The sequence below is a fragment of the Sander lucioperca genome, chromosome 10, assembly GCF_008315115.2.
Source record: "Sander lucioperca isolate FBNREF2018 chromosome 10, SLUC_FBN_1.2, whole genome shotgun sequence".
NCBI lineage: Eukaryota > Metazoa > Chordata > Actinopteri > Perciformes > Percidae > Sander > Sander lucioperca.
The window spans coordinates 12,300,411-12,324,798 of NC_050182.1; the positions used below are offsets into that span (position 1 = coordinate 12,300,411).

The window sequence follows — 24,388 nt, forward strand, 5'->3', positions numbered from 1 at the left end:
GCTCCTGCGTAAACACAAATAGGTACACCTAACATGTCGGTATGTTTAATTATGTCCATTAATTTCTGTCAACTTACCTGCTACATGTTGGCTCATAAGTTTGGGTAATCTGTGATAGATAATGGCACAGCGTTTATATATCTTTTATATGAAAGTATTAAGCTATTACTGTACGTCCTCATTGTCAATTCTTCCGTTCCATCATTTCACTTTCACACCCCGTTCTCAGAAGCATAAACACCCCCTCATCTCTTTCTCGCGCTCTCTCCCTCTCTGCATTAGTGTTTTGCTCCTCCTTGCTTTCCCCCATCAACCCCCCTCCACTTTCTCTCGCTCTGCATTAAGCCCTGCTTGTCTCTGATCCTAGAAGCAGTGCTTATGGGAGCTCCCGAGACCAGTGTGAGCACTGCTGGTCTCCAGTCGCCTTCCCAGCACTGCAAGTGGAAGACGCGTGGAGGAGGAAGAGGAGGGGGAGTATCCGTCCCCATGCCCTAGGCAGGAGAAAGGAAAAACGGGAGAGGAAAGGGGAGAAAGAAGGAGAGAAAGTGAGAAGGAGCATGTTAGAGATGCAGAGTGTGATAATAAAGGGACGAGAGAGAGACAAGAGAAGATGAGGCCAGGAGAGAAAAATATAAAAAAAAAAGCCAGGAGTAGAAAAAAAGAGAGCGAAAGCAGGGTGGCACAGGGAGAAGAGCAAATTAGTGAGCGAATAGGAGACGAAGAGAGAGAGTGAGCGAGAGCGAGCGAGAGGGAGGGAGGCGAACAACACTGCAGACACTCGCCCACTGTCACTGCTCCACAGCCAGAGGACAGAGGCAGCAACGGCAACAGTGGAAGCGGATACGATGGAGGAGGAAGACTGAACCATCCATCAGTAGCTCAGTCCCCGTCACTAAAAGCCTTCCTCTGGGACCATCCTGCCAAGTTGGGAGCAAAACAAAAAAGGAGAAAACTAGTCTCTCTGTCCTTCACAAGACCAAGTACTGGACCTTAACTCCTGCAAGACTGATAACACACACCACACACACACCTCATTATTTTTATCCCTCGCTTACACTCACATACACTTACTCACACCCTCACTCTCTCAAACTGAAGCACACTCCGCTTCTTGTTGCCTTTTGGACTAGTGTGTATTTTTTTTTTGTGTGTGTGTGTTTTTTTTTCTACACTGCCTTCGCTGACCTGAGCTGAGTGGATTTACTTTTATCCTGTGGCGGACCATGGGGCTAGGGTGGAGGGGTGCAGCAGGGACCCTCCGAATAAGGACAGAGGGGAGCTGGTACCTTTTGGTGACATTGCTGCTGTTCTGTGGTTTCTGGGAGGCTCACACACAGACAGATGATGGGAAGTCTGTCTACTTCTGGGAAACAGGTACTGCTAAACCACTAATTAGAGATTATATTTGATCCCTTGTTTTACATATGGCACATTAATGATGGTGGGTAGTGGTTGAATTAGCGTGTGCTGTTGTTGCTGCTATGTTATGTGACCTCCCACACTCAGAACATCTGATCATGTGTGTTTTCAGTGCATTATTTGTGGAAAAAAGTGCACTGAATGGTGTGATAACTTTTAGATTTTTAGGGAACATTTTAAAATCAGTGCATCCGACAGTGCAGCCTTTCTATCATTGAAATAAAATGTTGTTGGCTCTAGTACAGAAACAGACCTATTCTAAAGGCTTAATTAACTTGCACAGGTCTACAATGCTTCCAGATGAAACACTTTGGTTGTCTCATAAATGTGTTATTTGAGCTGTACGACTCTACGCTGCTGAACTTCAAAAATACACTTGAAAGATGACCCAGAAAATCTACAGTAGAGCTGTCTCCTTATACTGAATAGCATGTAGCACGCAGGACAACCGAGATCCATTTTTGAATGGATTACTTTCATCTCCCTGAGTCTCAGGTGATGCACCATTATTGAAATGTTGCTGCCGTGTGTTACAGCATGTGGATGATTGATAGGCATTGCCGCACAATAGTGCTTGGTGAGGGAGGCAGAGTGGAATGGTTTTTGATGGTATTGATACGACATCAGCGTTGAATGCGAAATTCATACACGTAGTAGGAGTTTTATGGGCGGTTATTGTATTTCTTATCTTTGCACATGTTTGTCTTCTGCACTGAATGTAGCTGTGTTAAACGGTATCATATTGAGTCAACGGAGTGTCACAGTGGGATCCATTGAATTATATTATCACTGTTGAGATTCATGGGAAGCCAGCTATCAAGTATCGATGCTGAGTACTAATTTAAGGCTCTAATATACAGATGTTGTAGTGATTATTATCGTGATGATTTCTAATGGACACAGAGAAAATTACGGTCTGCAGTCTTTTTTTTTTAAGCATTGGGAAGTCCTTCAAGGCATAAATGAAATTACTTGATTTAATCCTCAAGTAGACAGAAAAGCTCAGGAGGTTAAGGCATGCTCTTTTCTTACACAGACACATTTTTCCAAAAACTATATGTTCTCAATACCAGTACAACTTCTCTCCCTATCCCTAACTCAACCCCCCACTCCTCTTGTCCTGCCCCTCCTCTCCCAGCACCAGTCCCGAGTTGACGTATCCCAAGTCTCTCCTGTGGTTCTGCATCTTTAAAGAGGATGTAGCTGAGTAAGGAGATTAAAGGAGCAGGGATTTAACAACCCAGGAAAGACAGCCCAGGGAACAGACTTGAGAAAAAGAATGGCAGAGTGCGCACTGCAGGCAGAGAGAGGGACTAACTTAACCTACATCTACCCTACTGTAGGTCATAGTGATTACACCTCTCTCCCACGCTACAGCACCTTTCTCCCTCACTATACATGCTTCTCAACGGGAAAGCTCTAGGCTCTGAGCTTTGAAATGTAATCCAGTGCTTTGAGTTTGTTCACTTCATCCCAAATAAAAAGTAGCGCATTGATTTCAGCCCTGGAGTCTTCTTTTTTTCTGGGCCTCTTTGGTTTGACAATCGCTTGCAGAGTATTAAAATCACATAGGGCAGTTTAGGGCTTTGAATCGCAGTGCTTTTCATCAAAATGTGATTATGTTTGCACAAGATTTGCATACTTCTTCGTTTTGATCGAAGCCCGTTTTAAAATAAAACACGAAATGTGATGATGTTTGTGCACATTTGCAGAGTGTGCAGTGGAGGGAATATTCTTGTGGCAAGCAATGCTCTGATGTTTTGCATATTGATGAGTCTAGCTGAAATACAGCTCCTGTCTTCAAAACTGTGGGGAATTGGGCCTGCGTTGCTTTTATTGCCTTCTGTGAAAGTATGATGTATCTGTTTTGGAAGGTGAGACATTTCAGCGCTTTTTTTTTTTTTTTGCTCTGAGAATTCTATTGAAATGAGGCAGATAGAGACAACAGGCTCTGCCAGACACTGCAAGTGATATTTCTGAAGGTGGCAGTGAGGATAACTGAAGGAAAAAATGAAAACGATTATAACCACCATGAGGACGCTGGTGGTGATGATGATGGTGATAATGGCTTGCCACAGTTTTTCTGGGGCCTTTGAGAGATTGCAGGGAGTCTGTCTCCCTCTCAGATGCTATTTTCACACCATTTTTCTTCTTGTCGCTTCCTCTCAACTGTGCACTCCCTGTGTACTTCTTTCTCTGCATCTCTATTGCTCTATGTCCCTGTCTGGCACTCATAGCACATACTATATTTTGCATTTCTGTTTTAAGATCCATAGCTTTTCCCATTTAATGCAACAGTAAAATATGCTGAAATTCCACAGCAGCCTTATCTGTTGCCAGTAGTGAGGAGGCCTATGTCTCCAAACCAGGATGACAATAGATCCAACACATTTTTGCTGCATCCTGCATCTTCATGTGTAATAGAGAACTGCAAAGTGCCACACATGCAGAGGCACACACACACACACACACACACACACACACACACACACACACACACACACACACACACACACACACACACACACACACACACACATATATACACACACAGCAGGTGCATCGTTCCCATCCTGGTACTGTGTGCCTGCTTCATTACACTCTGTTGTTGGAGCGACAAGTTTTGCCAGCTTGAGCTGTCAAGACCTCACGTGTGCCTGAGGACAAAGCAATTACAGGTGGCAGAGTAGGTGATGGTGCAAACACATACTGTAACATCTCGTTACCTTGGCATTCTCTGTATGCCTGACTGTAAGTGTTCCTTGTGCAGTTTCATAATGATGCAGGTTAATTGTTCAGTGATCTTAAAATACATCAACAGTATAACATGGCAAAGGAAATCTACATTGTTATTGTCTTTTTGATATGTTGAGGCTTTTATCTACGGTCGCCAAATCATTTATCATTCTGGTTTGACATCCCGATCTGATCACTGTTTATCAACTCCCACCCTCCCTGAATGCGGGCTCCGTAATCTCTCCTGGGATCCAGATTATCTATCATTCAGATTACGCAGGAGTCGCCTCTGGCCCCTGATCAAGCTACTCCCATTTTCACCTAACGTCTCGCCACATCAGGTCATGTCACACTTCTCAGCACACATCTCTTTGTCATAGGCCTGTTAGTCAGCTGAGTCATGCACAGGCTGTCCTACTAATTGTTCCAATGTACTTACTGACTTATTTACCTACCGTGTGTGTGTGTGTGTGTGTGTGTGTGTGTGTGTGTGTGTGTGTGTGTGGGTGTGTGTGTGTGTGTGTGTGTGTGTGTGTGTGTGTGTGTGTGTGTGTCTGTGTCTGTGTGTGTGTCTGTGTTTCTGCGAGTGCATGTAGTTTCTCACTGGCTGGTAAAATTAAGGTTTGAAAGTTACATTTTTTTAAATTAATACATTTTAGCCACCACATTGGCAAGTAACATTTTGAAACCTTTTGAGACTTGACACAGTTAACACAGATAAAAGCAAACCAGTGACTGTGTGTCAAACAGACTTCTGATTGGCCACCTGTTACATGCTCTACACACAAAGCAGTGGCATTTTAAATTTTATGAAGTTGCTTCCTGGATGGTTAACCAACCAAATTTTGAATCACAAACTTGGAACAATTGCACTGTTGATAGACCGTGTCAGTGAGTACGATTTTTGAATTTAAAACTCAGTAAGGACGTTAATGAAATATTCTTGGCAGATATTTTTGTCATTTTATCAGATGAGCTAATGAAATAATTTTAGACCATTTAATCACCACGTTGTGAATCCAGAGTATGTGTCTGTATGTAAGTGAGTTTGTGCATGTACTTCTGTAAATTTGTCAGCCCCACAATTCTAATCACCTGTCACTTCGCAGAGATAATGCAGTTTTAGTCCTACACCACTGCAGCTTTCAGCGCTCTGAACGCGATGCTGTGTGTCACCACGTCCCGCTGATGTCACCTTTCAATGCACGGGGACAGGGCGACTGGCGTTGACAGGCCATTGTTAGCCGAATACATTCCTCCTTTCAGAGAGGCACTAGCAGTGAAGGATGTCACCCTCACTGAGGATTGTTAGTGGCTCTCCCACAATCACCTGCTATTATGGCAGACCCAGTGAAGAGGCCATCCAGGAAATTGAGGGAGAACGAATGTGATGGGTTCACAAGTTCAATACAGCTAGCCAAGTTCAATAATATGGCGAAACGCCTTCAGCCAAACTGATCTGTAGTGTCTGAACTGTTCAAAAGTAGAGCCTTGAGAAAACAAAAGTACAGTATTGATCTCTTCCAGGTACCTCAGACTATTTAAACATAAAGTTGCTTCTCTTGTTTTATTTTCTGTTAGAGCCACATTAGAAATCTGAGCTGGTTAGTTTTGCCTATCTAATTTCTTGTGGAGTGACTTTGGCTAAATGTTCTCACTTACAATTTGTCATTCTAAAAAAGTTTGACTGGAAACCACGAAAGAACATTTGTTTTGAAGATTCAAAGGTTGTATTTGTCACATGTTCATATAATAAAATGTTTGAAACAAGGCAGAAAAAAAAAAAAAAAAAAGTTTGACTGAGAAGCTGTAGCTTTGGTATCAGCAGGAATGTGACTGGCATCATCCCAAATGAGAATTGCCCCTGGAGATTCCTGCCTCATTTTGCGAGTGCATTACAACGTGACCCTCTATGACCCTAATTAGCATAGCACCTGAGGGCAAACAAGAGTCTGGTAGGTAATTGGCCAGCCACTGTTTAAATTCCTTAGCAACAGGCAACAAATGTAGGCCATGCATATAAATTAAGACAAATTCCTTGGGATTTTCATTTTCCATTACATAGGATGCCAATGGGGTTTGCTTTAATTCAGTGTGCCTGTGTTTTTGTTTTCATTTCTAGTTCAGTTGGAGTGGAAATGGAGGCTAATTGTGTCTGTTGTTTGTGTCTGGCCCTACAACCATCAGAAAGTCAGCACTCAGCAGCCCGTGGAGTCTTTCTCTGGAAACAACAGCAGTAGCCATGTGGCTTCAGCATCGTTCTGTCTAAAAGAGGAAGGAAGCTATTTTTCAAAGTTAGTTTTTGTCTCGGTGGAAAAAACGAATGTGGTTCAAGCTCCAGTGGTCTGCGGTTCAGTGTTACCCCAGCAGATATGATACAGAGCTAGCCAACAGCGCACCATGACGTTGCACTTGTTTTTAAAAGCATTTGCAGCACAATACGTCACATTTGACCCAGATTGATCTGTTTGGTGGCTTTAAAGATATTACCCCACCACTCTCCACTCCAGACTGCTGCATTTTTTGAAATAGCCAATCCATCCAGGGGAGAAAGATGCCAAAGAGATGCCAGAGTTTGTTTAATCTAAATGGCAGAGCTTACACTAAAACCTGGCTATTACTAATATAGGACGGATGGCAGGATTAGAGATTACAATTCATCCCAAAAACTTTATTTAGAGTGACATAAGAAGATTCCCGCTGCCTTATTCCACCATATTCAAATGGCTCATAACATATTTTAGATGGGGCACTATGTCATTCAGCTACACTACCAGTGTACTTTGTGGATGGCCATGACGTGAGTAAGCAGATCAGTGATAGATTTATGTTATGTGGGGATGTTTTTTTCCCTGATTATGAGCATTGACCTGGTATATCAAAGTGACACGTGCTGCTGTAAAAAGATTAGTACATGGTAGAAAAGTACTCTTTTTTTTTTTTACTTACAGTAAACTTTGCAGCATCTCAGTTCATATTTAGTCATCCTTACACCTCAACACTGTAAAACCTACATGGCCACTAATCTACTTCAATTGATGAAATGTTAGGTGCCTTGCTCAAGGGCTCTTTGAGGCTAGTTGCTGTTTTCATTCATGTCCCCTTCAGTATTATCTCAGTCATGCCTCATAACTCGACAGGGAAAACATGTACTTTCTCAATTCCCCCTGTTTTACCAACTGTTTTTCTCCAGAGTCTTCTCTATAATAAATGGAGGGCTTGTGTTTTTTCTGTTTCACAGCGGTCACATCCCTGTGGTGTTTCTTCACAAACGAGAATTCAAATCTGTGCTCAGCCACAAGTTGACACACAAACAAATCATGTGCCCATATTGAGGAAACCCAGCACTTTTGTGGTCAGGGACTGGTATTCAAAACATGCCCTTTACTCCAGCACGGTAACGGGGCGGCTTCAGTGGGCTGAGATGAATCGCGGCGTCACTGAAGAAAGCAGTAACATTCAGAGGCTGTGCTGCCTCCGCCGATGCCTCTCTAATAAAGCCCTAGAGATGGAGAAAGCTCAGGAGTAAATATACTCCTGTCCATCCAGCATCCTTGTCGTTAATCCTTCATCTCTCCCACTGGCCATCAATTGTGTTTGCTCAGCTGTGGACATGGGCATATTTTACAGTTGCTTTTGATCATACAAGCTTTTTGTTTAAGGGTAGTTTTGATGTTGTTGCTTGTAGGTAAGCTGATGTAGAAATACATGCTATGGAAAGCAGTCATTGCTGTGTGGCAAGACGATTAATTCATCATCAGATCATGTGATGAACTGTAAACACAGACTGATATCATCTGTTGTGTGCTTGAGGAATCATATATCAAAGCTGTTGAATGTTGCTGAATATCATGAGGACATTACATTAGAATATTGAGCTGCTGCTGGTTTGAATCTTATATAAGCGCATTGCTTTTGTTATTGGAAGTTACGTTGTGCTGCTGCAGTTTTGACCCCATTTACGAATGATTTTCTGCTTGTTTTTTTGGATGTGTTCTTAGTCTGTTGAGTAGAAATGGTGCAGTAATTCCTCTGAGTGCCCTAAGCAACGGTGACAGGAGGACTGTGGCTTTAGGTAATTGTGTCTGACAGTATTTGCCTATCCCTGATTTGATGGTGTTGGTTTGTGGAATAACTTTGACCCCTGACCCCACCTCCTGACTTGTACATGTTGTGCTTTGGTGTCAGTTTACTTTAGCCCCTTTCACACAGCTGGTCCAAGGCGGGACTGTTGGCACCTTACATCTGCCTCACCGTCTGTATAAAAGTTACAAAGATGGAACCGGGGAGTGTTGCGCTTTTAAGCCAGCAGCAGAGGTAGTCACAGAGCCGTAACAGAGCTGAATCGATGTCTGTGTGTGAGAGACAGACGGCATGGCGGGACTACACGCAGTAACTTAACTACTTGGTTAGGTTTACAAAAGATCTTGGGGTGGGTAAAAATATACCCTTTCTTAAAGAAAACCCTGATGGCTAACTTTCCCCATGTGCCAATTACAATGCTAACATACGCTAGCAGGTATTATGCCTACGATATCAACCAACCAATCCTTTAGCATGCTAAAATGCTGACTATTTAAGTATTAGACTAATAACTAAATTTCGACCAGAAGATGGCGCTCTATGAAAAGTTAGGGCTCACCTGACTGACTGACTGACTGACTTAATGACTCAATTGACAGAAAACTAAATACTGATGTGTGCAAGTAAACACAAGACATTGACAGTGCAGGATATCATAGTTGTTATTTTTTAACATATTACTCATATCTATTACCATATCTGTTACCCAGTGCTCTCTGAAGAGCTATCCTTCATACTAACAGGCAGTACTTATTACTCACAGTTCGAGAGAGAAAGATTTCAAACAGATATTAAAAGTCAAGTTGGTGGTAAACCCTTCAATTATACCTTTGATTGATGCTATTGACCTCATCTGCATTCAGGTTGTTAATACAGTAGGTGCTTTATCCATGAAACTGCTGCTGAAATCTTTTCACATTTCAAGTCTTTTTGTGCCAAGAAATAATTTGCCATATTAAAGGAATTGGAAAAGGTGATTAAATTGTGGGCTTAAAAATGCATAGAAAAGAGAGCGCACACTTCTTCATTCAAGCCCTAACAACAGCATAATAGGCCTCAAATATAGATGAAGGAGGGAGGGAAGGAGAGAGACAAAGATAGTGGGAGGAAGCATAGAGGATTTGTAGACATCTAGGCTGAAAGAGCACACCATGCCATGCTTTAACACTAGTATCAAGATAATAAACCAGAAATACTGTATATAATGGCAGAGGGAGAGAGAGAGGGTGATAGAGTGGCTGGCTAATCACCAGTGACAAGCCCCTGGATTAGAGGGAGGGCAGCAGATGGCCCCAGGCAGGGCAGGGCTGACCGTATATGACTATCCCAGTACCTCCCCATGCCTACAGCAGACAGGCGTGGTGTGTGTGTGTGTGTGTGTGTGTGTGTGTAATATTTGTCAGTGTTTTGGTGGTCACATCCCACCCAGGCATTTATTTTACCTACAGAGAATACCAGTCAGTTTTTTTGATTAATGAATTAATGTTTTGGTCTATAAAACGTATATACTGTAAAATTTCCAGAGTGTAAGGTTTAGAGCAGAGATCTTCAACAGGGGGTCCGGGACCCCTAGGGGGTCCTCAAAGTTACTGCAGGGTGGCCACCAAATTATTGTTAATTTTTTGAAAGTTTTGTCAAAAATTAAAATGTCTTAACATGAATCCATCATATTATTAGCAAATATAAATCAGCCTATTTGTGAAAAAAAAAAACACATTAATGACCTGTAGGTAATTTAGTCACCAAGGTAGCCATCCACAGATACAGTTCATCCTAAGGATTCATTGTGGGTTTATAAAATCATGCCAATCATTATTATTTGCACTAAAAAGATATATAAGGTTTATAAAAGGCTTTAGGCTGCCCTACACGTTATTGTAGGCCCAGTTTAATATGCAACTTAATTTTATACAATATATGTAGAAGGGGGTCCCTGATCCGGCTCACTAAAGAGAAAAAGTAACAAATCTTCACATTTGAGAAGCTGGAACAAGAGAAGGTTTGGCATCTTGATCATTTTTGCTGTTAGGAAACAATCCGATCACGATTGTTTTGTGCTTCGTATATCATCTACTGGCTTGACGTCTCTGAGTTGGTTCTGAAAGCAGTGGTGAGCTCGGACAACAAAGTGACACGAAGCAGGGTTCAGTTCACAATGTTCCAAAGGTTTAATAAGACACACAAGGATGTCTAGCCTGGTTGACACCAGACCCTTCTCAGTTGTAACTGAGAGTGGGTCTGAGGAAGGTTCATTCACAGCTCATTTCCAAAGGGCCGTCACCAATGGACGCCGCTCAAATGCCTCTGGGCGCAATTGGATAGTCCTTCAACCAATCAGACCAATGATCCGGGTGACGTAGCAGCGACAGCGGCATCAATGGGTTGCTGCGCTTCGGTGGCCGCCATGTTGAATGTAAACAAAAAGCTGCTCGCCATCGCTGCACTATCGTCATCGTGTAAAGCCCGCCTCAACGGTTGTGATTGGTGCCTCGATTTGGAAAAATTGGAAATGGGCTTGAATGGGCTCTTGGCCAGACTGACTTGCAGAGCAAATCTCAAATTTGCCGGAAGTTCGTCAGGGTTTTCCCAGGCTAAAGGATGTATACATTTTCTAACACTCCATTCACTTAGATGACGTGAGTAGTGAGATAAGAGAGAGATCTTCAAGAAGAAGAAGAACAGATGAGAAAGGCTTTGTTCAGAGTTTCACAGAATATAATGTAACATCACAACAGTTGCTAATTCATTTTCTGACGATTGACGGAATAGTTTAAATGACTGATCGTTTTAGCAACCCTTACCCAGTCAACAAGGTGCGCTGGCTACTTAAGCTAACTTTCCTTGTGATATGTTACACAACTGTTCTCTTCCCGGAGTTATTACTGCAGTTGGCAGGATGTCAGCAGTTACTATAAAAAAGTGTTAAAATGTCTTTAAAACAAATAGACAAAATTCAGACCATTCAGTCTTGGTTGATTTGGCGACACCTGTGGTTACTGGACCACCGAGGAAGCAGCTACTGGTATGGAGGAGAAACTGGTGGTATATCCGTTTATAGTGCATATAGTAATCGCTGATGTGGCTCAGAGAGGAAATACTGTAGAGTAAACAGAATACATATTATGTTGTTATAATATAATGTTCAACAGCACATTTATATCCAGAGTTTATTATTATTATTATTATTATTATTATTGAAAATTCTGAAAATGTATTTATTCTGAAAATGTATTTTATGAAATTATGAATTATGAACATGTATTTATTTGTATTTAACAAAGAACTCCACACTAAAGATGCTGTTCACATAATCATATAGATTCTTGGCATATGATGTGAATACAGGTTATTTTTCAACTCGCATTTTGTGTATAAAAACTGCTTTTATGTGTCTGCTTGTATTTGAAAGTTCACACACACAATTTGAATTTCACACACACACACACACACACACACACACACACACACACACACACACACACACACACACACAAACGGACACACTACTGCACAAAATGCTCTGCCAGTTGCCTTTACAGCGAAGACAGGTGACATTTTCCTTTCTCAGCACACTATTCAGGTCAAGTTGACATCTTCAGTGCCAAAGGGTTATGTATTATGATAGAAGGTGCATTATGAACATTAATTGCAATCCATTTACAGTTTTTTACAATCACTTTGCTACTAATTTCAGAACCTTGATGTAAGACACAAAATTCAAAACGATCATCACTTGTAACACAGGCTGTCCAATGTTCAAAACATTGCATTGTGCATTCATATCTTTAAAGAAATATTGCACTTGCACAATCATTGGTTCAAAAAACTAATTTATAGTGAAATACCATTGAAACGTTACTTTAGATCACCCACACACAAGCTACCCATAGTTTCACTGGGTCATCGTTCGTACAATCATTAAATATTGTAGTACAAAATAGGTGATACAAGTTTCATTATGGTACTACATATAAATATATTCCTGTAAAAGTACTGCAGTAGTAGAGAGAATACTACAGACCAATGTGGTACGAGTATATTAATTAAAGGATATATATATTTAACCTTTATTTATCCAAGTAAGACGATTGAGAACAAATTCTCATTTGCAACGACAACCTGTCACATTCACACAGTTCCACATTCATACCTGGAAGCTGCCCAGTACAACCACAGTCTGATCTGTTGGCCACTGAGCACTATATAGCAGTATATATATATATATATATATATATATATATATATATATATATATATATATATATATATATCTCAATCATCAGTAACGAGTTGGCAGAATTGGACAAGCAATTCCAAGGGCCTGCATCCATACAGTGCAGTACTGTCAATACTGGAAATAGTCTGAAAGGTGGTACATGGGACCATAGAAACAGTGTCTGATAAAACAGTAGTACATTACAGTAAAGGTGGTACATGGGACCATAGAAACGGTGTCTGATAAACAGTAGTACATTACAGTAAAGAAGGATGAGGAAATATTACATCCATAGATAATGTAGTCTAATTGGTTCGTGCTCCACACTAATTGGTGACAATGAATCTCGTTATCTTGAAACTTTTATGATCTAAACATGGAATATAGTTTGTCTGTTTCCATACAACTATACATTGAGAGTAATGCAACAGTTACTTATCATTTTGAGTAGTTGTATAGATTGATAGTTAGATCATTGTAATGAAATGAATAGACAATCATCTGAACTGTAATGTGTGAATTGCTTTTTGAAATAGTAGTCCTTTGATGTTAAGTTGTGTCATATTGAACAGGTGATCTTTGTTTAATGAATAAAATGATCTTTGGTTTATGTGTATTGTATCCAAGCAATTCAAAAAAGTGTTAGAGTTTTGAAAAATGTGCATTTTGATCATTGGTTGACTTTTGTGTCTAGAGATTTGAAAAATGACATCAAGGTTCTGAAATTAGTGCCAAAGTGATTGTAAAAAACTGTAAAACTAGATGTATCAAACAGTTCCCAGTCCATTCTTCGCCAAAGGTAAAAATGTACTTTGAACCAACAGTTTTTAGGTTTGGCAGGTAGTTAACTTACATTCCAGAAGATTGTGGTTTTCTTGCTGTGTCCTTTAATGCTTCACCAATAAGGCTTTTTTTCTACTGCTTTTAAATGGTTGCATAACTAAAACTACAATCTTGAACACCATCCAACTCTTCATCCATCCATTGATTCAAACGCCTATTCATCTGATCGTCCATTAGCTTTTTTCCTCTCACACTTCCCATTGTGATGTGGGTGTATGGAGTGGGCCTGCACTCATGGGTGTCACTTCACACACTCTCTAGCAAACACTTACACACACACACACACACACACACACACACACACACACACACACACACACACACACACAGTAAATACCAGTAAAACCACACTTGTAATCCATAGAGAGAAAATTGGCATTTCCCTTTAACACAATGTCGACAACCAGGCAGCTTTTTACGTGTTTTAGCAGTTTCAGTCAGGAAAAAGAATTCTTTAGTGGTCACACCTCTAGTTATATGTAGCTCAGTGCTAGCATGTGACAGATTGTCTTTCTTATCCATTCCTATCTCATATCATACTGCGGAAGTGTGTTTTGGTGTCTAATAAAAACACTTTTTTGACAACCAGAAAGTTATATTTGACTGACAAATGTTCTTCTAATCAATCAATTCTGTCTTTGCTGTTATCATAAATTTTGTTTGCAATGTCACAAACTTCGAACAGCTATATATTGTAATATTAATGACACAGACATAAAAGGTATAATGTCTGTGTCATGTATGATGGTACAATTTGATTTCAGTATTTCATAATATCATAATTTTACTCAAAGCATTTTAATTTGAGTCTGTAAGAAAAGAATGATCTATATATTTTGCACCTTTAAAGTATAAGCAAATTCTTAAAGTGGCCATTATCTGTTTTGTTTTTTTTATAATAGCAATGTATGGAATGACAATGTGAAAGGTGTCTCTCCTAGTGAGGAACTTACAGAGAATTATCACCGCAACTTTTCTGTTTTGGTTCACTCTTACCACTCTGATAGCTTTATTTCTGGTGAAAAAGCTCTAAAATACTACAGTATCTGGTCAGCATTAATTAAACAGCAGACTGTTACAGACTAGATGGTAAACATATGGACCATTTAACACCTAAAGAGCCAAATATTTCCTTCAGGAGGTTGTAGAAACTAAAAACAGAGCTAAAAGGAGAGTGAATATTGGACTTGCGTTTGCAAGGTAGTGATCATGTTGCTCCGTACCTGCTGGATGTGTAGTATATGTTGTGTTCACAACTTTGTTCTGCCCCCCGTAAGTGGCCATAATAAAGTATATTTAGTATAGTATAGTATAGCTGGGCAGTTGTTTGTGGGACCGCGAGTCATGGTCAAACTGGTGGGTTGATGATGTGCGTGCAGTGCTGAAATATTTTAAACATTTATAAAAATTCATGCATTGAGTCTGACAGCTTTATTGTACAACTATATACAGTATACTATATGTAGCTTACCCATGGGAATTCAAACACATTTGTAGAGAGATATGCAGTCTAATATTGCATTGTACTGTTTGTTTTGGACCATATGAGTTGTATAATCTCACCAATATGACCAACAAAGTGCTTGTTTAAGGGTTAAAATAAGTCTTTCACATGTGTGTGAGGTACATACGGACATAAATATTAATAATCAAGTCATGTCCAAACTAAAATAGTCTCTGAAAATGCCAGTTATATGTGTAAGTGGTGTTCCAGTCCTCTAAGTGCTGTGATCACAATAGAGTGCAACCATGAAAAATGCAAATTAGCTTTTGTCATTTAGAGATTAGGCGATTACGAGAGCACAAAATTTGATCCAAAACAAGCAGCGCACTGCAGACACACTGTAAAGAGCTGAAGAGAACTGATGTCCTATTGATGTGTCCTTTTGTGTTGTCGCTGCGCACTCCCCTAAGACGACTCATTAATGAACAAGCAGCCAAGACAACCCCGGCTACTGTAATTCATCATTGCACGTGTGACCTCTCTCCTCACTGCCACTGGCTGTTCTCACTGTGCCCTTCTTCATCCTCTACTGTATAGACACCCTGGAATGCAGCTCCATTTATTCTGGATTCAAAATATCCAAGGATTAAAATGTTCAATTGCACCGTATATTTTTTCATTTCCTTTGATTTTAGCATGTGAGCTTTTTTTTGTCTCCATGTCTGCCTCTAAGCTTTTATTGGTTTGCTTTATTTTGCAGGGTTTTCTTTTAGCTGTTTCCCATCTTGTAAATAAAGTATGTCACTAAGCATTAATTCTGCTACTGCTCTTTCCATACATCACACATGACTTATGGCTAGAAGCAAACAGATCATAGCAAAAATGACATCAATGCAAGTCACGAGAGACTTGTGTCATAAAATGTGGCTCATGTTTCCTTTGACCGTTGCCTTTACTTCAGACACATACAGTATATCTCTGAGGAGTATCCCGCTGTGGTTGCATGCCACCGTTGCATATGTTCATTTCAACATTTGCTCAGGAGAATGTACCACTTTTATTCAAACCATAATCTTCTTGCTAACCTCTCATAATTAAAGTTCATCATGTCACATATCTTAAATAAACCAGCCAGTGACATTGGCTCTCAGCAATCTCAGTCTTTATAAAACATGTTTTTAGGCACTTTGATCTTGGGGAAGAATGGGAGCGACACAAATTATTTAAGGAGACTCTTTGTTGTTTTTTTTTACCTTTGTGCAGCTGGACAAAACAAAAATGTAAATTCCACAGCAGGAAGAAAAGAAGAAAAAAAAAATGTCCTATAGTTATTGAAGGCACCTGGAGCTCTTGGACTAATTGCAAGACAAAGCTTTGGAAAATGTCATCCTTCACCTCCATGTTTACATTCTCCCAGCTCATTTTTCTGAAAGGGCCCTCATTGAAAACTCAGTGGTCACACAGAGGAAGGGGAATAATAGGGTCGCTTCCTGCTGGAAGCAGTGAAATATTGCCAGTTTGCAACAGGCATTCACCCATTTTCTGGCACGCTCGCACACTCAGGATGAGAAGGTTTGTGGAATTACAGCCGCGCCAGAAGTTCTTGGAGGGCATGCCCCTGTGCGCTGCAGACTTCCTTGCTTTTAAATGAAAAACTCAACCTTCAATGATCTCACTCTGTTAGTGTGGAGGTTGTATTTTATTTTTATTTTTTTGTGATTGAGTGTTGTAATTTACTTTTTCTGGGTTGCCTGCTTCCTTTCAACCTGCCTCGGTTTCTTCTACTTCAGTTAGTGATTTCCTGTTTCCCAGAATGAGTTTCAACAGTCCTCAGAGGACATGGTTCTTTCAGAGCAACAGTTTTTATTAGGGCTGTCAATCGATTAAAAAATTAATCTAATTAATTACATACTCTGTGATTAATTAATCTAAATTAATCGCATACATAATTTTTGCCCGGTGCCTTAACCGATACTTTTTAAGAAAATTAAAAAGAAAAAAAAAAGAAGGGTACTAAACAACAGTCGGCAACATTAAAGAACTTGTTTATTGCTTAAGGCCATATGGTCAAAATTAAATGATTTAATAATAATGTAATAACTATAACAATAACTTATTTCACTAGTAAATTGCTGTTGAATGAGAAAAACAACTACCAGATGGGAAAAGGGCCTTTAACAACAACTTTGAATGCACCACGAGGCTGTAGGTTACCAGTTTCATTGAACGCACCGTCTGTGTTTTTCCGACAACGGCAGCTGCACATTGCACATTGCATTCCTCTACACTGAAATACAGTCACACTTTACACCGTTAACGTTAGCTGTCAGCATTGTAACCATGTTTAATCCAGCTACTAGCTAGCGGTAGGCTAACGTTAGCTGCTGCAATGTTTTTGTTGCCTGTAACGTCTGTTTCAGAGAGAGAAGTGCAGACATATCAGTGGCACCGAAATGAGGCGCCGAAATCCGCGTTGCTATTCGGTCTGGTAGATGCAGGTCATGAAGGCACCGGTGCCGTATTAGCACCGGATTTCAGTACCCAACCCTATTCAGGAAGAAGATCTGGAAGTAAATGTTCCAGTTAATGATCCAGGCAGCGCATTCTCGTCTCCCACCTTCATTTTACAGTCCAATGGTGGCTAGAACGGCTCTGGGTCAAAGTTCAATATGGAATGGATTAATCTGCGTTATTTTTTTTAACGCGTTATTTTTTTCTCAGATTAATTAATCGAAATTAACGCGTTATTTTGACAGCCCAGGTCCCACCCTTGACTGAAAACACAAGATGTCAAGCGGCTACAATTTTTGGTGGCGTACAGAGGCTACTGTCAGTTGATAAATAGGTATCACTGTCTCTTTAATGGTTCTCTCTCTGTATGGCTGCTGTACATTGGTGGAGAATAGCAGCTGTGTCAACTCTCCGGTAATCCTTTAATTTGGATCTGTTATTAAAAATGACGAGACAAACGCATTGCCATTATTTTTTCTTTAACCTGCAGAAAGGAGGCACATGAAGCTCACAGTGATTGAGCAATAAAGAGTAGTAGGCTAAACATTCCCTGTGGGATTGTTCGACTTTATATTTTATGTCCCTGATGTATTATCTTCATTCTCCGTCACTTAGCCAGTTGGGATTCAGTGAGCAGTGGCTTGCTCAGTATTTATTAGACAATACATTATGCATTTATCAGGCTTCTGTCGTGCTCCTCGGCAGTGAGTGAAACAAGGATAAAGAAATAACACAGCCCACATCCCTCTGTATACGATGACCCACAGCTCTCTGGTACAGTGTGTCATTAGAAGTTCTCGTCAGCTGTCAGCTAACAGGTGGACCCAGCCCTCCTGGGGGGGGGGGGCTTGTTCAGCTATATTCGTGGGGTCCAAAAACCGGGAGTCCAATATACTTGTGGGGTCCGGACAGCTTTGTGGGGCCAAAATGCTGGACCCCACAAGTTTAAAGGGCTGTTTGAGGGTTAAGACTTGGTTGTAGGATTAGGGTTAGAATTAGGTTATGGTTAGGGTGAGGGTAAGGGTTAAGGTTAGGCATTTAGTTGTGATGGTTAAGGTTAGGGTAAGGGGCTAGGGAATGCATTATGTCAATGACTGGTCCCCACAAAGATAGTGCCACAAACCTGTGTGTGTGTGTGTGTGTGTGTGTGTGTGCGTGTGTGCGTGTGTGCGTGTGTGTGTGTGTGTGTGTGTGTTTCTCTGAAAGCACGACCAACAGGATTATATAGCTGTCACAGCCATCAGTCAAGGCTCGAGCTGCCCCCTCCGCCTCCATACTTCAACCTCCCCTCCCCATCTGTGTGATGCTGACAGCTGTAGTCATGGCAACAGAAATAATGTGATGACTGTGTATGTCAAAGCCTCTGCCCAGCTACCTGTGACTGTACCTATTTTGCGGGCTTGACATTCTTTTTTAATGGGAATATGTTGAAATGTCATGTGGATAATTCTGTGGTTGTTCAATAGTCTGTTGATAATTTAGACATTTGAGAACAATGAGCGATTGTCAGTGATACCATTTTTCATTTTGTTGCAACAGAACAGAAATAGGGTTATACGGTATAACTCATGTCTTCTACTTAAAGGGTAACTTCATATTTTTTTCAACCTGGACCATATTTTACCATGTTCTTGTGCCTTAAGTGTCTGATGGGAACAACAATCTTTGACATTGGTCCAGTATTAGGCAAGACCGCTGCTAACAGCAGTCAGCGAAACAAGCTACAATAAGTTATTGGGCAATTGTGCACCATCAATTTAAATTCACAAAAGTGCTTTTTTTTTGCCATTGACAGGCTCAGAATATTATTCTAAGTGTCTGACAACACTATGGTAAGGATTTCTAAGGAGGTCGACCGTTCTGTTAAAGAGTAAGATCCTTTTTTTTAAAAATAAAAACATCCAGACTCCATGTAAATAAACAGTAATTTTAGCATTGTAAAATACACTTCATTCAAAGTTGACAGAAACAAAATAAAACTATGAAAAGCCGTTTTGGTTCGTCTTTCCACTTTTCCAACAATCACAACTCACACAAACACACAAACCTAACCTTAACACTCTATATACGCTAAAAGCATTGGGCTTCATTCACCAAACTTAAACCCCACTTACGCAGTTTTCACGAAGATTCTGGCATTCACCAATGTTTTCTTATTTGGGATTTGTTCTTAGGTAAGAACAGAATCTACGCACACTCAAGAGCACTCTTATGCACAATTTAGAGCTGACATGTTTGTGCAAAACAAGTAGCTATACCGTTTTCGTCCATTCTAATTTAAAATGTAATATTTCTCTCCACTTTATAACTAATTATTTTCATTATTTTACACACAATTGTACATTTGTTTGTTTGAATAAATACACACTACTGTTCATTTGTAAAGCACTTTGAATTGCCATTGTGTATGAATTGAGCTAGGCCGATATAAATAAACTTTGCCTTCAATTCACATCAATTATGTTAATGGGGAACCCTGCCATCCAATAATAAGTGATTGATCACGCTATTTATACGGCAAGAGTATCTTCTATGTTTTGAAATAATTTTCAAAAACACACAATAATTCGACACGGCCCTGCCATCTCATGCCATTTTATGGGAATTAACGGGGCGTTTACCAATGCTAAATGGGAGCAACGGGCACAAGCTTTCAATTTACGACATTGGGATTCATCATTCTAAGAACACACCTGCGAACAATTCTGCTGTTTAAGAACACGTCATGAATCAGACGTAGACTTTTCTTAGGGACTTTCTTAAGAACATATTTAAGAGAACTTAGGAAGATATTGGTGAATGAGGCCCATTGTTTTTTTAAATGGAGTCTGGTGGATTTACTGCTAGCAATCACAGAGTTGTTTCTAGTTAAACAAAAAGGTCTTAAAGAGGTTTTAAAAAAGGCCTATTTATGTAGGGATCATTTCCATAATATTGTCAGACACCCAGGGGAGAAAAACAGCACTTGTAATGAACGAAATTGACAATGCACATTTGCCTCATAGGATTACATTGCAGCCCGATATGCAGCTGCTGGTCACAGCGCTCTCGCTTAATACTGAACCAATTTCAAAGATTGTTGTTCCCATCAGTCACCTCCACACAAAAACATAGGAAAGGGTTCAGGTTGAAAACCCCCGAAATTATCCTTTAAGTAAAAGCCACAGTGGAAAAAATAGCGACTTTTTATTGGCTGTATGGCCAAATACCAAATACTTTCTGAAAACAGTATTCATTTGTAAATGAAAGTATATATCTGTGACTTGAGATTTACGTCGTCAGTAGGATCAAATGGACTTGGGGTTGAGTGCCGCAAACAGGGTAAGAAAAATATAGAGTAACATCAGCCCTAGCCCTATATTAAAACGTTTAACAAACAATATTGCACAAGTAAATAATAGCCCTGAAATGTTCTTAGGTATTATAGAAAAAGTAGTCATTGTCAAGATTCTTTTTGTTTTTAATGCATTAGCCTGCAAGCCGTGTTTTGATCTTGTAATCGTCGAAGTGGCACTAAATCTACCATAACTACCGTACGTCATTATAATGCTGGGGTGCTTAGGGTCGGCAATTTGAAAACAAAACTAATTTCAGCATGTAAGTAATTACACAAAGAATTTAGGAATTAAGAAAAGAAAAACAACAAACAGACCAAAAAATGACCAAGAACTCCCAACAAAACAGTAGAAAACAATGCAACATAGCATAAATTGTTTCCGAATATAAATAACCTTGACATCAAAAAATTAGACAGAATTTCACACTATCTTTTCCAAACCACACTATCCTTTCCAAACCAATGCCAAAAATGTTATTGTAATAATTTTTTTTGTTTCTCCATTATGCTCCTCTACATTTTGAGACAATTTGCCTTTTCACTTATCTCTAAAATATATCTGAAATTCTTTTTCTTCTGAAAAGCTGACATACATTATACAAAATGTTTGTCCAACAATAGAGAGCTCATCTCATGTTCAATCTAACTGCTACTGCAGCAATCAGATACATGTAGTGGAATAAATATGTGGCACAATATTTCCCCTGAAATTTTGTGAAAGTAAATAGTCATACAAAATGAAGAACAAGTTAAATAGTAGTACCTCAAAATGGTATTTAATCACAGTACTTCCTGTCTCTGGTCTATAGTGCAGTGTTCTACATTTGTTCTAAATTGTGTGCCTGAACCGGTCTTCACTATGCCATTAAGTGAGTGCATGTGTGAAAGTGTGTATCCCAGAGTTCCCCATTAACAGGTGAAGTTGGTCACTCTACCTGGAAGAGTCGACATCCCTGAGAACATTTTCCTACTCTACAGTCGGGAATTTTAGTGTGCCATTTTGATTCAGGTATTCTTTTAGAGGCTTTTCCACTCAGACAAGACTAAAACTGTGGCAGAAACATTGGTGTGTGTGTGTGTGTGTGTGTGTGTGTGTGTGTGTGTGTGTGTGCATGTGTGTATGAAATGTAGGTCAGTCCTGCTGTTGTAACCTGCCGGTGAACCCTCGAGTCAGACTGTAGACAATCTAAATTGGCATGTGTGCACTCATACATGGGCACATGGTTTGTGCGTGGATCCACCCTTCCATTGATCCTCCACATCTGCCTTTTGTGAAATTTTTCACTATACTTACCGTCATGAAAAAAAGTACCGCAGCCCACCAAAAAGACCTCTAAATCACAGTAGGAAGAGCCAGCGTGGGAGCTGTGTAAGTAGCAACGGCAGCAATGGGTCAGCTCTTCACGCCTCTTGAACAGTATTTAAGAGGGACTCATTTCTGATGAAATCTTCCCTTCGTCCACTGTTTACAGTTTACAGAGGATTAATATCATTAAAACCTGCTCGCCCATGCTCACGGCCTGTCTTATTGACTGTCGGGTCCCATGTGAGTAAAACTGTAACCCGAAGACCCTGCAGCGGTCTGCTGTTTACTGTACGTGATGGGAGACTGCAAATGAGAAGGAAATGAAGGAAGAGTGGATGAACAGAGACAATGAGGGAGAGAGAGGCAGTGTTGGTGTGATCAACGGATGAATTAAATTGAGTGAAGCAGTGGGAGAAAGAAGGGGGATTACTTGTTTCCCTTTTTCACAGATTGTCCACACTTACCAATTATATAAACACCCATTTCCTGTTCCAGGCTCAGTAAACTTCTGCTGCCCAGGTACCCAGCCCTAATCAGACACAACATTCATACTGAACATATACTTAAAAAATATCTGCAATGTCTCAACTGGATATTTCTTAAGTATCTGCTTGTGGCACTTAAAGTTTGCACACATATTAAACGTTAAATTTAAACAACTATGACCGCTTGTTGAAAGAATCATTTCAGATTTTGTCTTAGCATATTCTTAAAGAATTAGGCCAGCAGTTTCTATATTTTTGTTATTGTCAACAAATCCCATTAAAATACCAAAACTAACAATGTCTTTCACTACTTTCCAACTTGCCTACCCTTTCTTTGGCTCTCAACCCAAAGCTCATTGGTTCCTACTGAAGACATTAATCTTTAAAACAGTTCTCGAAAGTATACTTTAATTGTTTTTAGGAAAGCTAAATGATTTCCTGAAACAGCTGGGCACTGTAGTTTTTAGCAAATGTTACCCAAACAGGTGTAAATAGTCCATTTGTTGGGGACTATTTTCAGCTGCACATGAATACGCTAATGAGTATTTACGGCGGCAGGATAGTGGGATTGGGATTGATTCAACTAAACTACAGTGCCGATGTTTATTGTAATGATGGAACATTTCACCTAGACGCAACAGTGTGGCTCACTGATGTGTTTTTAATGTTTTTTTGGACAACAATGGAGCTCTATGTCACAGAAGAAGAAGATATATCAGAAAATACTTGCTAGTAGGATCAGTTCATTGTTTTGGTCTTTTCTTGAGATTTGACTTGACAGTAAGAAGTATACAGAAGATCAGCAGTCTTATTCTTTAATACAACACTCCCATACCCACGTACAGATACATGTTTATATTAAAAGAGTTGTAATTCTATCTGTCCATACTGGCCGTGAAGTCATTCCTTCCAAGAGCAACTAGACTATAACGATGAGATTGACAAACCACAGTCGATTTGCTGTACCCAAGCCAAAGCTTTAATTAATGAAGCTTCAACAGTCTAAATTAGCCAAATCAAGTGGAGATTTTACAGAGTTGGTTGTTCTTTTTAATGTAAAATGTGTACAAAAATCTATAATGTTACTATCCCTCAATGCAGCTCAACCAAGAAACAGTCTGGGAAAACACAACTTATACTATGTCTGAAAGACGACTGTGGATTTGTCCCATATCTCTTACGATGTAGTCACGTTAGTGTGGGATCACTTCACAGACAGTATGGAGAGGAGGAATGATTACAGTGGCCATAGCTCTTTCAACATGTGTGTATTATACTGAACATATTCTTTAAAGTTAGGAAGACATCATGGTCGTGGTGAATTATAATAATATCTATGCCGACAACTAGAATGAGTGAGGACCCAAACTGGGGGTCGAAGACAAACTCATCTACTCCCATCCACCACCCTGACCGCCACTTCTTTCTGTATTACTGCACTCTATGAATATGTCGCAGTGCTTCTTGCATTGACACTGACAGTTATGGATTGTTTCCAGAGTGTCTCCGCCTGAAAGACGAAAGTTGTATGTTACAACATTTTTCTACTCAGAATAATTGAGAGAATTGTGAGCAGCACTAACACAGGAAGGATATGGGCAGACTTGTTCAATGGTGACTGTACTATACAGTAATGCAGGATGCTGTAAATGCCAGCACTCATTTTTCAGCTTACTAAAACAAACACGTTTATGATTGACTGACTGATACGGATGCATTGGAGTTTGAATTTACAGTTGCAAGTTATGAGCTTTCGCATGTAAAGTCTTGGCTTAATAGGGGTGGTTTCTCTTTCAACTTTTACTTAACCCCCTCTGTCGGAGTATAAGCTGCTCCACAAAAGAGGACTACTTTGTACTTACTGTTTGCAAGCTTGCTAGCAGTTAGCAAACTCTGGAGAGCTTGTATCCCTCTGCAGTAAGCCTTTATTGAATGGAATGGTGTTAAATCCTGAGAACAAAATGCTAGGGCGGAGTAAACAGCCCAGTACAGAGAAAATAGAAAGAAG

General features: G+C 40.0%; 1 protein-coding gene across 7 annotated transcripts in view; it reads left to right on the forward strand.

Moving 5' to 3' along the window:
• The first annotated feature begins 362 nt into the window (after positions 1-362).
• The window catches only part of LOC116035989 (thrombospondin type-1 domain-containing protein 7A), a 156,269-nt gene continuing 132,243 nt past the window's right edge, over positions 363-24,388 (forward strand). For all 7 annotated transcript variants that reach the window (XM_036005915.1, XM_036005916.1, XM_036005919.1 and 4 more), the window contains exon 1: positions 363-1,374. In XM_036005915.1, the coding sequence (XP_035861808.1) occupies positions 1,224-1,374 (151 nt within the window). In that variant the 5' untranslated portion in view covers positions 363-1,223. The remainder of the gene's footprint in view (positions 1,375-24,388) is intronic.